The sequence below is a fragment of the Protopterus annectens genome, chromosome 1.part2 (genome assembly GCF_019279795.1).
Source record: "Protopterus annectens isolate FY-2018-M chromosome 1.part2, PAN1.0, whole genome shotgun sequence".
NCBI classification, from domain to species: Eukaryota; Metazoa; Chordata; order Ceratodontiformes; family Protopteridae; genus Protopterus; species Protopterus annectens.
In genome coordinates, this window is record NC_056727.1 from 173,661,280 (window position 1) to 173,675,918 (window position 14,639).

The 14,639-nt window shown below is 40.1% G+C and overlaps 1 protein-coding gene across 3 annotated transcripts in view; it reads left to right on the forward strand.

The window, feature by feature from the left end:
• The first annotated feature begins 12,044 nt into the window (after nucleotides 1-12,044).
• Nucleotides 12,045-14,639, forward strand: part of BATF3 (basic leucine zipper ATF-like transcription factor 3) — a 222,530-nt gene continuing 219,935 nt past the window's right edge. The window contains exon 1 of one of the 3 annotated variants that reach the window (XM_044055422.1): nucleotides 12,045-12,454. In XM_044055422.1, the coding sequence (XP_043911357.1) occupies nucleotides 12,374-12,454 (81 nt within the window). In that variant the 5' untranslated portion in view covers nucleotides 12,045-12,373. The remainder of the gene's footprint in view (nucleotides 12,455-14,639) is intronic. The other 2 variants (XM_044055437.1, XM_044055430.1) reach the window with 2 other exon arrangements.

Below are 14,639 nucleotides of genomic sequence, written 5' to 3' on the forward strand. Positions count from 1 at the left end.
ACCAACTATATCACTGGAGGATCTTCCAGGTAAAGCTAGATTTCTGAAAAGTTGAATAATGTTGTACAGGTCAAGGCATTTAAATGGAGTAGTTATTTGTGGCACATTTGGTTTTTGTTTTGGTGGTTAGAAGATTGGTACATGTATAATCTTAGCTTGTGATAATAAACCACATTATTGGGTAACTGTTGATTTCTGCTATTCAGGGGACAATGTAGTAAACCCTCTGTTACTAATGATTGTGTTGTTGCTGACCTTACCACACTTGCTGTCTGCAGCTGGTAAGGGAGATACTGTCATTTTAGTATAGCTGATCAATATAAAGCAATACTGTAAGTGTAATTTGTATTTAAGTTGTGTTTTCCATATTGCTCAGCTTTCAGTACTACTGGCAGCATTGTTACTTTGTTAGCATATACTGCAGTATATTATTTCTATTACTAAGCTTTTCCTGTGTTTCTGTATTTTTCTCACAGGTGTTTCTGACAGTGGAACTGTGGGCAGTGTGCCACCTGATGTCAGTATGTCATCTGAGTCTGATGATGATGGTGGCCAAAGTGAGGCACAGTCTGGGTGGGCAGAAGTTGAATCTGACACAGAGGTTGTCATTAAGCCATCCCCTTTATTGACCTTTGATACAGCCAGTATGCCTAAGCCTACCCAGTCCACTGGGCCCACAGATTTTGGATAGATTCAGGGCAAGGACACTGATCAGGGGAGTGTAGCTACTGTGGCTTCAGTGCCTGTTGAGTCTGACCATAGCCAAAGTGAGGGAGAGTTGCCACATAGGAGGAGTAACAGAGGTGCTCAGCGGAGGCCTGCTGTTCCTCCACCACCTGGTGCAGTTGTCACTTCCTGTGCCTCTTTGCAAATGTTTAGGGCCATCATGGAGGCGCAGACATGTTCCCATCATTTGTCTAGACAAACGTTCAGGAGGATGGATGTGGCACAGCTTGACATGTGTGAATGTCTATACGGTGTTGCTGATGCTATGGAGCTCATACAAAAAATGTTGGAATGAGCAGTGTCTGTGATTCAGCAGGGAGGGGAACAGCATCTCCATGGGCATAGGACAGCAACATCACCTGCTGTCAGCAAACGTGGCAGTTTCAGATCATACTCCCATAGCGACAGTACTTCCACTGGTTTCTCAGTGAGTGTGCTGTCCACATGCAGACATGGCAGGCCATGGCGTAGTGGCCCTGGGTGATCCCAGGAAGGGAGCTCATCCAGCAGACAGTGGCTATGTAGCAGCAGTGCATCTGAGCATGGTTCTGGATGGCAACATGCCAGTGTAACTCCTGGTAACAACAATGAACTGCAACCTCTATCATGCACAGCTCACACCTGTCCAACAGACCAAGAAGTAGAGATAGCAGTCCACTTGGCTGTGTCCATGCACACACTCACACACCAATTTCACATGGAAGACACACACACACACACACACACACACACACACACACACACACACACACACACACACACACACACACACACACATACACCAGATATTTACTTTCTCGATCTTCCTTTTTTTATTTTGGCCCAAATATATGCCTTCTTACTCAAAGACGCTCATCAACCTTTTGGGTCAACCTAGGTGTCCTGCCCCACTCACAACACCAGATCCCTGTGTTCCACCTTTGTGATTCAGGGATACAAAATGTGTGTCTGATGCTGAAGGTGCATAGCTTGATTATTGCTTACTATATTTGCATTTTTCTTGTAGAAATGTTTATTTTATTGTAATTGGATATGTAAATAGTTGAGAGCATGCAGTTGTCACTACTTTCTACTGAATGTTGTTGTAAGGCTTGGGAATTGAGAACCTGTGGGGTGTATCATTAGTTTGTGAGTCCTGTCTGTAATGACCAACACATAATACCCTGTGCAAGTGATGTGAACCGTGCCATATCCCCTACTTTATAACATATGCCTTAAGGGATGTTCCAGCCAATACCTATAATGCACCTCAAAGGTCATGCCATGATAATCTGATGTTATGTTTGTGTAACAGCAGGACATGTATTTTCGCTTGTTTGCAGTTTAATATTGTACATTTTATTTTTTTATTTTCTCTTTGCTTAATGCACCATGTAGAGCAAACACAGAAAACACATGTTTGCGCAGTGGTAACTACAGTGCAAAAGTGGCCCAAAAATGCATTTCCATGTAAACTATATTTTTATTTTATAAAAATATTTGCAATTGTTTCTTCCAACTGGCTTAGAACCCAGTACCATGGGGGAAAAAAGGGTAAGAATTACTGCATTAATAGGTGGAGCTATACATTCAGTTGAGAAACAGGGGTATTTTAAGGGGTATTTAGCAACTGGAAGAAGTAAGTGGTGTTGTATACACCTGCTGCTTCACTGATTCTGTGGTAAGAAGTACTAAAGATATGTCTAACATGCTGTGCAGCTGGTACTCCATTCAACTACAGGTGTATGTAATTGGGTTTGTTGAGCATTGCTGCATGATGTGCCACTTAGCACAAACGTCTTTGGCCATGCAGATTTCGCTTGTGTGTAAAGCAGCAGTGCACAAACTGCATGAATGGGCCACCCATGTAGCAGGCAGGACCAAGACAGCTACACATATAAATTGAATGCATTCAATTAATACAAGTGGCTATCTTGCAAACACATTTCCCAGCAGTATGCACTGTTGCGCAATGTGTTTGCATGATGGTAAGCTATGTGCAACAGTTTCAAATGTTGCAAATCCAGAAAGTGCACACTTCTAGTAAGTGAAAATCCTGTAATTGGCATGGAAAACATTATTCTACACTGGTCTCGATCTATGATAGGCATGGATGCCGTTCCTGGAGAGTTTTTGAGATTCTGTGCTCAAAGATGGGATGTCCAGGAGTCTAAAGTGTTTACTGGATTCCTAGTCAATGAAAATGGACCCAGGCTGTTGCAGAGGGACTACTGTGGCTCAGAGTACAAGGTAGATGCATGGGATAGTCTGGTACAGGCTCTGAACAGTCCTACCGGTATCCCACCCCACTGGTGAACAATGTAGGAACCACTATAAAGGCCTCAGGATGAGGAAGAGGGATACCCTTGACCACTGGATGGAGGAATGTAGGACTGGGAGCACCACACAGATGTGCAGGTGTCATACAGAAATTACTTGTCAGAGTTAAAAGCTGGATATAGTTAGGATTGGTATGCTTAATGGTATTCTGTTGTGTTCTGTTTTTTCCACAGCTGTCACAGACCAGGCACTGAATGTGTGAACCCATGAAGCTATACTGGCACAGATCTGAGATACATGTTGTATGTATGCATTCCAACAGTGGGGTTATTTTAGCATTAAAAAGCTACAATGCATTTATCTGTTACTTATACAGTTGTATTAAACTGAACATTCATTTTTTAACTATAATCATGAAGTATGCATGCATTACTCTGGAAGGCAAAACAACAGTTCATTATTACATAATCATACATTTTGCCTTCAAAATCTACACTTCCCAAATATATTAAATATACACAATATATGAGATATGTTAAGGTTTCATCGATATTGAAATGTAACATCAGAGCTGTAAAGCAGTGTCACCACTGGCTTGCTGTAAACTGTAATCAGTATATTTGGACCATGCATATGTGCAATGTATGCACACATCAAGGATTTCTTACTGCAGTCTGTAATATATTGCGCATCTGTTAGAAGCTGTGTTGTCTGAACAGTAAACAGAGGTATTTGTTAGGGGTATGTAGTGTTAAAAGTAAAGGTAACAGAATAGAGTAAAATAATTGTATCAGTGCTATGTATGTTACATATGAAGTTACTAATGTTTTCTCTTTGTCTCTCTCACCCCAACTTTTTTATCTTTTTTTTTTTGGTGGAGGTTATTATTTTCTCTTCTTTTTTGTGTTTACTTTTTATTTTTTGCTTTTCCCATAGCACAGCAGGGTAGGACTCTCCCACAGGATCCACCTGCCTCCACTCCACCAGCTAGAGCATCATTGCCCAGCATGTCTGGTGCAGTCCCTGGTAGTACCCCTTCTGCTGCCCCTGCACTACCTGGCCCCTCAGGTAGATCTGCCATGGAAGACTGGTCTGTGGCAGTGGCAGTGGGGTTGAATTTATCAGCCATGATGAACTAACAGGGATTGTGTGTAGGACTGTGCACTCCACTGTTGTTGCATGCCTACACTGGCTGGAGACACTGCTCTCCATCGCTGTATTAAATAACACAAGGAGATGCAGACGTCAGACACTGCAGCCATTGCTGAAGTGAGGTGACAGTGATGACAGTCCAGTGGGTGAAGACTCGATTCTCACTGTCACCCAACTTTTTCATCCATGGGTTTGCGATATCCCCACCCTCACCCCATCCATGGTGTTCACCCACCGCATGTGTCCTTCACCGTCCCTGTCTCTTGTCTAGTTTGTTTTGTCTGTTTGCAATTGCTTTCTCACCTGGCCAACCTACCTCACCCAGACATTCTTACAGCCCTTCCCCAACATTTCTCTCTCTTTCAAAAAAAAAAAAAAAGAGCACCTGACCCACAAAAATTGTCCCATACATAGCTTTCCATTTTGCACACATGTGTTCATGAGACATATGATTTAAATTCTATATACAATTCTCTATATAACAGATTGTTTTGTGGTCACCCCTCTCTCTGGAGGGTGACAGTCCAAATTCAGCCAAATGTATACGTTTTATTCAGGAAGAAATGGATAGCTGTGATTCTTTCCTACATCTGTCCTGCACATTCCTGCCTTGTTTTCATGTTGTTCTTCCCCCTGCTTGCTCCCCATTTCACCACTTTCCTGTCTTTCTCATTTCTTTTCTTTAAAGAAATTTTGCTCGATGTTGTGTGGTGCAAACCAATGCACCACAACAGAAAAAGCAGTAATATAAGTGTGTATACCAGTTTTAAGTATTATATAGTTAGATGGAAATCAGTACCATCTAGTAATATTATAGACACTCCATAACAACTATCACACTTCAGAATTTGGAATTACACCTGTAACATTATTTAACACTGTTAACATACACCTGGATTTGAACCAAGTATCACCTAAACAAAAAAATGCATGTATCACTGCATTAGCAGCTAGTGCTACGGACTCAAGTTAATTAGCAGGTATATTTTAGAGACTGTATAGCAAATGGCAGACTTAAATGTTGTTGTATACACCTGCTAGTTAACTGAATCTCTGGCTATAGGAATTAATGCATTTAATGTAGTGATAAGTACCTATTTGGGGCAAATAGTTTATCTATAGGTAATACATTAAAGTATTTTGTTAGTAGCATTGTTTATTGATGCTGCACAATGCGCAGCATTCAGCAATATTGTGCACTACTTCCATGCAAGACTAAATGAGTATCGGGCAATGATGCTTTATAAAACATTACAGGGGATCACGCACTGCTGTTTCATAGAAAGTTAATGAAGAAGCTATGACATTAGTGATAATGGGGAGCAAGCACGGGGAAGTACAAAGGGAATCCTTCACAAACTCTGTCACTTACTATTGAATGTATTAAATACATCTGCTATTGAATTGACTCTGTGGCAGCAAGTGTTAATGCACTGTTGTTGGAAGCAGATGGTATTGGGTTTGACTATGGGTGGAAATAATAATTTTACAAGCTTGTATGATACTTTAATTATATCCACTTACATTAAGGCTTTTTACTAATGTGGAGCGTTGGTGCGCACTGTGCATCATCATGCAATAATTCTTTAAAGAAAAGAAATGGGGGAGTCAGGAAAATGGTGAAATGGGGACAAGCATGGGGAAGAACAAAGTAAAAACAGGGCAGGAATGTGCAGGAAGGATGTCAGAAAGAACCACAGCTGTCCATTTCTTCCAAAATAAAACATACACATTTGGCTGAATTTGGACTGTTACTCCCAGATAGAGGGGTGACCACAACACAATCTGTTGTATAGAGAATTGTATAGAGAATTTGAAATAATCATGTGTGTCATGAACACATGTGCAAAATGGAGAGCTATGTATTAGGCATTTTTTTCTGTGGTAGAGGTGCAATTTTTTTTGAGAGAGAGAGGAATGTTGGGAAAGGGATGTAGGACTGGCTGAGGTAAGCTGGGCAAGTGAGGAAGCAATTGCAGACAGACATGACAAATAAGACAAGAAACATGGATGGTAAAGGACACATGAGGTGGGTGAACGCCATGGATGGGGAGGGGGATAGGAAATCTTATTCCCATGCATGTTGAGATGGATGACAGTGAGAATCTAATCCTCAACCAGTGGACTGTCATCACTATCACCTCACTGCGCCACTAACTTCAGTGCTCAACATCTCATTCTCCTATAGGTGCTCTGCACTAGGATGGAGAGCAGTCGTTCCATCCAGTGTATGTGTGCGCCAACAGTGCAGCGCACAATCCTATGCACCATTCCTGGCAGTTTGCCACGGGTTATAAACTCACCCCCTCTGTCACTGCCCTCAGACAGAGCCATAGGCCTGTCCTCCAGGGCAGAACTACCTGAGGGGCCAAGTAGTGCAGGGGTGGCAGAGGGGGTGCTACCAGGTACTGCACCAGAAATGCTGGGCAGTGGTGCTGCAGCTGGTGGAGTGGGGGAGGTGGATCCCTTGGGACAGTCATACCCTGCAGTGCTGTGGGAAAAACAAAACAATAAAAAAGCAAACACAAAAAAATGAACAAACAAAAAAATAAAGTAAAAAAAAAAACATTAACATAAAAAAGAGAAGAGGCTTGGGGAGAGAAAAAAGGGAGGACATTAGTAACTTCATATGTGACATACAAAGCAGTGATATAATTATTTTACTCTGTTCTGTTACCTTTACTTTTAACACTACAAACTCCTCTAACAAGTTTCTTCCTTACTTTTAAGACTACCCATTTTATAACAGAGGCACACTATAGTACAGATTGTAGTCACCAATTCTTGATGAGTGCATATATTGCACATATGTGTGTTCCAATTATACTGATTACAGATTACAGAAGGTCATTTGTGCCACTGTTATAGATGTATGAAGTTACATTTCCAATAATGAGGAAAACATAGCAGTACTGTATATTTGGGAAGTGACTACACTAAAATACTGTACTGTTCTCTTGTCCTACAGACTACTGCATGCCTACCTTTCCTTTTACAGTCTAGAGATGTATACCCACTGTTATTTGAGAATATGTCACCATTGCTTTGTGCTACAGACTAATGCATGCATAGTTTCTTTTACAGTTGGGATATGCATGCTCAATTTGATAGATATGCATGTTTCATTATAATGAATATAAACTACAGAAAGTCATTTATGCCACTGGTATAGTGGTATGAAGTTACATTCTAATAATGATGAAAACAGCAGTATTGTATATTTGGGAAGTGCATTTTTTGAACCCACAACCAATGACTATGCTAAAATACTTTAATCCTACAGATTACCGCATGCATACTTTTCCTTTTACAGTCTAGAGATGCATGTCCACTGTTATCTGAAAATATGGCACCATTGCTTTGCGCTACAGACTAAGGCATGCATGGTTTCTGGGATATGCATGCTCCATTTGATACAACTCTATTAAATAACAACTAAGTGGTTCTTAACTTTTAATGTTACAAAATTATTATAAAAATTATTATTATTATTATTATTAAAATACTATTTAGTCAGTACTGTTCTGATGCATACATACCATATACTTCTTGCATCCTTGCTAGACGCACAGCATGGGATCGAACATTCAAGACTTCCTTCTCAGCAGCTGTGGAAAAAATAGAACAGAACACCATCATGAATACCAGTCCTGACTATATTCAGCTTTTAACTCTTACAATTACTCAATGAAATTGATATTTACACATCTGTGAGGTGTCCCCTGCCTGACATTCCCCAATCCAAAGCTTGAGGGTATCCCACTTCCTCCTCCTCCGGAGGTCATCAAAATGATGTTTGCATTGCTCACTTGTGTGAGGGATACCTGTTGCACTGGTTAAGACCCTGGGAACACTATTCCAGGCTTTAGATTTATAGTCTGAGACAGAATAGTCCTGCTGCAGCAACCTGGGCCCATGCTCTCTAACTAGGAGTCCAACAAAAATCTTGGACTTCTGGACACTCCAATACTGCGTCCAAAAGAGCAGACCCCTTCCAGCAACTCCAGACATGCCTGCCATAGTTCAAGCTCAAAGTCTAGTGAGCATTTCCTGACAATTGCAGTTTTTATGGTGCTGTTTCCTGCCTATTCCACATCTCGCTCAAACATGGTAGGCGAGAGTGCACACTGATGGGCACTGTGTTTGTGTGATAGTAAGTGATGAGCAAAAGTAGTGAACAAAGCAATTTCTAGTTGATTAGGTATACAGGCACTTGTATAAATGGGCTAGTCAATTTTATCATATATATATATATATATATATATATATATATATATATATATATATATATGGTTCTACATTTTGGTGTTGTGTGGTTTTGATGGATGTTTTGTTTGTTTTGTTTTGTTTGTGTGTTGTGTGTATGGTGGTGGAAGGTTTTTGTGTGTGTACGGTTATTTTCGGGTCGTGGCATGTGTGGATTTGTTTTTTTTTTTGTGTCGGTTATGTGGTTTTGATTCGTGATTTGGTGTTGGGTGTTGTGGTGTTTCAGTCAGGTAGAACCATATATATATATATATATATATATATATATATATATGGTTCTCCTACACCTGCAGCTATTACAGCAAGAAGATTGAAAAAGAGTTATCTTACAATGTATTGCTATAATCTGCACTCTCACAACAGTAAAACAAAACTTGCACACCCTGTACCAGAACTCTGTACCATGTACACTCCACCCCTACACTTAATACCTGCTGCCACGGGATTAGTGAGATATTAAAAAAAAAAGGATAAAACAAATTAATTAAAACACAACAGGCAAGCTGACCACAGTTTTGCAGAATGTGCAGATATTTGCATCACATATTTGGCCTTTTCCTTGTAAAATGGGTGGTTTATTGTGAAATCACTGAAGATTGCAATCATTGTATCATGACATATACATTAATGTTCCATAGTTCATGTCTTTCAGAAAATGCATGCTTGCCATTTGCCCTGGAACGCTCTATTATTAAGATACATTATGAACCAAATACAGGATTCACGGCATGTAACACCGGGACGAGCAGTGAAACCTTCTCTACACAGGCTGTTCATCATTAATATTCATGGCGTGAGACTGCATGATGCCACACAATGCGCAGTATCGTACACTTAGTGTGGCCTCTGTGGGAACCTACATGGAGTATATTGAATCTGGCTGAATGTTTTTTTTTTTTTTGGAGGTATGTCCCTAGTTTCAGGCTTGAATTATCCTTTCACACAATTTTCTGAATTAACCCTTATCACACATAATTTTTGAAGCTGTCTTTTATACAGAAAACCACACTGCATGACAACACATTAATGGCACTAATAATTTAAAGAAATGGAATCACATCTTACAACTCCTTTTTGTCAGATGCAAAAATAAACTACCATGTATGGTAGAATTTTGTAATACACTGTACTGAAGTCTGTAGATGTGACACTGTCTCTGACAAAAATTATGGAAAAAATGTAAGCATATTATCATCGTCATCATCACCCCTCCTTTTCCCATTTTCTACATGGGGTCAGGGTGTCATGGTAACTCTCGCCATCTCAATCAATTCAATGCCACACTCCTGCCTTCTTCAACACTCATGCCTGACAGTCGCACATCTTCTCCATCCACCACTTTTGTAGACACCCTCATTTCTTCTTATCCTCTTCCTGCCTGTCCCAAATATTTTTCACCAGATTGTCTTCTAAACATATTATCGATCTGTTTTTAAAAGTGTTTCCGAGTAGTATCCCGCATTCCTAACAAAAATGAGAAGAGTTGGCACTCAAATTGCATACTAATTTGATGATTTTAGGCTGGATGTGCCTACTTTTCAAGGGCCTTTGTATCTGGTTTCATTATCTGCAGGTTGAGAGGTATGCCATGGGATTTTAAGGCTAGACTTCTTAGGATGCTCACAGATCAATAGCCTAGCAAGTACCTACAAACATATGACAACTGCAAATACATACAGAATAAGAACACAACTTTATAAGGCCCTCATACCAATAATGCAGTGATCATAAAATATTTAAAGGTATGGTATTGTTTCACACTTCTGACACATTACAATTTGATTATTCCTGCATCCACTTCCCCACCACAAACATCCTTATTCATATACTAACCTTTAAACGTTTATGATAGAAACATCTCTCAACCTCTTAGCTCAAAAAATTTGGACAAAGCCAAAAATAATGCCAGTGGTGTTGGTGGGGTGGGGGGGCAAAGAACCAAAAATATGGATCAATTTTAAATACTGCTCTTATACACAAACATTTTCTAGGATAACAGGTTTTGCATCATCTTGCTTTTTCTGAAAGATATGAAGTCTGCAATTCAAATGTCTGTCATTATTTAGTGACTTTAGTCCTCGGAAATTTGCCAGAAGGCAACAAATTTTATGGGGAACAGACCAAAAATATAAGGCAAAAATCTGGACATTATGCGAAAATCTAGGCAGTTGAGAGGTGTGGATAAAATGGTGCCAAAGAAACTTGAGTTTAAGATAAACATATAAGTACAAAAACTTTGAAGAATGAACTAAGACAATAGCCGTTAAGTGGCCTACATGCTTAACCCGGGATATTATGCAACAGGTGTAGGACGACTCACTCGGCCTACAACTGTGTGACATTTTTGGGTACATAGCTACCAATCCAACGATCCCCGATTTTTGGGGTCACGCCTCATTTTGTTCGATGTTCTATTAGGGTTACCACCTGTCCCACTTTGCGAGGGACAGTCCCCTCTTTGGGCAGTTGTGTCCTGATAAAAAATATTAAAAATGGCAAATGTCCTGAGATTGTAGGACATAATTATGTCCCATATTTTATGTAATAGTTGCATAAAATAGTTATTTCTGTATCTAAAATACCTAAATGTTACAAGAAACAGAATAAGCAACTAAACTGCTACAAGAATAAGCTTTTATTTAGGCAAACAAGTTAAGTTCTATGCTTTGTACTGACCGTGGGTATGTGTCGGTCTGTAAAATCTGATGTGTGTCCCGAAAATGTCCCACTTTGGCCATTTGAAAAGGTGGCAACCCTATGTTCTATCCACATAATATGTGTACTTTTCTAGCATAAAATGTTGATGAACTAAGACGCTAACCAGCTCCAATAGTTTCGACTAAAATGCTATTCTTCTGAACATGCATCTTAAGGACTGCTTTATCCTACCAGAATTCCACTTTATTAATACTGTCCCAGATTTAGGATCTTTGCGCATTACTATTTTGGCTATGACCTCTGATTCCTAACTGAAGAGTCACATGACCGTGCTTTTTATTGGACCAAGTCTGACAAGGTAAATAATAAGCAAAATAGTTATACCATGATAATAAGATGGAACAAAGTAAAAAACGGACAAATATGTGCAGTCATTACGGACATTATATTCAGCCATAAAACTTTATTCCGCAATGTTTGGCATCGTAGCTCTCCACCGCTTACCGGCAAGAAATCTGGACAAAGCCTGAGAAAATGGGGGGGCAAAGGGCCAAAAATAGGGATGCATTTTACATGTTTTTCTTATAAACATAAAACGTTGCTACAATAACATGATTTGTTTTAGCACGTATTTTCCTGAAGGGTATGAAGTCTGAAACTCACGTTTAGCTACTTCAGTCCTCAGTTCAACCCAGCAATTTGCCAGAAAAACATAGATTTTAGGAGAAACAGACCAACAATATAAGGCAAACAATTGGGCATTCTGCCAAAATCTGGACAATTGAGAGGTATGCAGTTGCTATGTCTGTGAGCTGCATGAACCAGGCAGCTGCGTTCTCAAGCTGTGGGAAGTTGCATTCATGACTACACAGCTGATATTACTGTCCTTATCACAGTTGGGCGCTGCAGCGCTGCTTCGGTGATTTCTGACTGGTTTCCCCCACTGAAGGGGGTTGTAAGATCGCGACAGGCTGCACATGACTTTCTCGAACTCCTAATACAGCTTCGTTCCAAGAAAGGAGCCGTCCCGCGCAACCAGCGAAACTACAGAGTGAAACCGCATGTACTACTAGTAGTCTAATCAGCGTGTCGGCTACGTCACTCAACACAGGCTGGTGTGTCACACAGCGCTATTCATATAAATAGCAGCGGCAAAGCATGGGGCTCGGAAGAGGGACGCAAAAACTTCATGGTGCTGTTTAGCAATCAGGAAGTGGTAGGCTAGTCACCGAAAATTCATTCATTTGTTATTCACGGATTAAATATTTGGGTCAGCTTCAAGCTGGCACTGTCGTGTATTAATCCCGTGGTGATGTCCGGAGGAGGCCTTGCTACTAGCTTCTATAGTTCGAGAACTGCACCATCTGCTTTCAGTAGTCCAGGTGGACCTCAGGTAATGAGCCTCGCTTGTGAGGGCATGTTGGCTTGAGAGCCCATATTCAGAATTAAGCTACCAGGTAGTGGGGCGGAGCACTTTATTCAATACTATTAGCTCCATGCTGCATAAGAAGGTGAGATTTATGAATATTTACTATAATTTGTTTTCCTGACCCTTGACACATATCCAAGTAGATTGTACCTGTCTAAGTTTGCCTTGAATGCACCCCCTTTTCAAGCGATCTATTTTATTTCCAGTGCCCTTTGCTTGCCCTGCTGTGGGCAGCTGTATTTGCTAGCTTCCCCAAAGTAAATCTTAACAGAAGGCTGGACGGGTTTTGCATGACAAAATTTTCGCAGTGTGAGGATGCGTATGCGCTGTGTCATGAGTACCCCCCATAAACACATAATCTGATTTGTTCCAATGGTAGAGGGGGAACTGATGTAGAACAAAAGTATCAAAGAGCCCCACTGCTTTGATGGAAAAGATACCAGTAAGCCGGCAACCGGACCCGTTATTAAGTTGAATCTTGCTTGGAGCACTACTCTGCAAAATGCGATCAAACAGTTGAGTTGCAGTTAGTTGCATCAGCTTGTGAAGATCAGTGTTATAAATGCAGAGTGACATTTATTATCCCAAATATTGCAGATACATTAAATAAAGAAAATGTAAGACACTGTTTGGGATTTTTTCCATGGAATACTTTTTTTTACACCTAGAAGTGTTGCTGTGTATGGTAGATATGGGGAAAGTTGTCTTGCAATAGAATTGCAGTACTGCATACAATAATTATAAAATGGTGAGTACTCTTTGTGCAGACTACTGTAATTTACGTGCATCAGTAGTTGTACAACTTGCGCTACAGGAAAACAGCAGTTATTCATGTAGATGAAAGGAATGGATGAACTTTTACTGGCAGGAGGCGATCAGTGCTTGACTGCAGCGGCATTGGCAACGTATCTTTCAGCCGTTTCTAATTTCACAGAACTTTACTGATTTTGCCTCATATTGTTGCCCTGACCCTTGTATTTTTTCTGGTGAATCACCCCGGATTACAGTCACAGTGCTGACTGCCATGCCTCTCAACTTGCCCTGATTTTAGAGAACGTCTCTGATTTTTGTGTCATAGTTTTGTTCTTTCCCTCATAAACTTGTTGCTTTTCTGGGAAATCACTGAGGATGGCATGACATTCGGTCAAAATGCATAAGAGTTTTGTACTTCTTATTGTTCAGAAAATGCATACTCGTGCAAAACATGTTTGTGCATTAACTTTTTAAGAGAATTGGAGTAATGTTTAAAAATTGTCTCTCATTCTGAGTGTCCCCAGTATTTTTGTCTTTCTCTGATTCTTTAGCAAAGAATTTGAGAGAGAGAATTCCAGTCTAAGTAAATGCTGACACAAAACTTGTTGCTCTATTAATTTTTAAGTGAATTAGAGTAATATTCAAACTGTGTTCCTGATTTCGGGCCTCCCCCAATTGCTTTTGTCATCAACCAGAGTTCTTGAGTAAATAAGTTGAACAGTATGTGTGACAGCATTTAGATATAAGGGCAGTTTTAATTTGCCTGCGATTGTCAGATAACAGAATCACAAAACAGTGATTTAATTTTCCTCAAACAGGATACCCAAGTTATTTTACAGCATTATATTTAGACATGTGCTACAGTTCTGTATTTTTCTTTAGTATAACATTTTTTGTAGAAAATTACCCTAACTGAAACAAATGTTCTGTTTGTCACTGTTTGGAAAAATGAGAACATGTGTGTATGTGTGTGCGTGTTTGTATATGCATGTGTATTTGAATATGCATATATATATATATATATATATATATATATATATGTGTGTGTGTGTGTATATATGGGTCTACCTGACAACACCGACGCACTACCACACCGACAACGAAATCACCGACACCACATAACCGAAAGTACACAAACACGAAACCTCACATGCCCGACACACCACAATCCCGACAATCAACAAACAAAACAAATCCCCTGTCCAAAAAGCACACACACAACACAAGCACACCAAAATCCTTACAAACCCACACAAAACCTTACATACACAACTATCTATAACCTTAACCCTAACCCTAAGGTCCGTCACTATCGCACACTCACCTAACCCGCGCCCTAACCCTAACTGACTTAACCCGCCTCTAACCCTAAAGACTGTCACTATCGCACACTCAC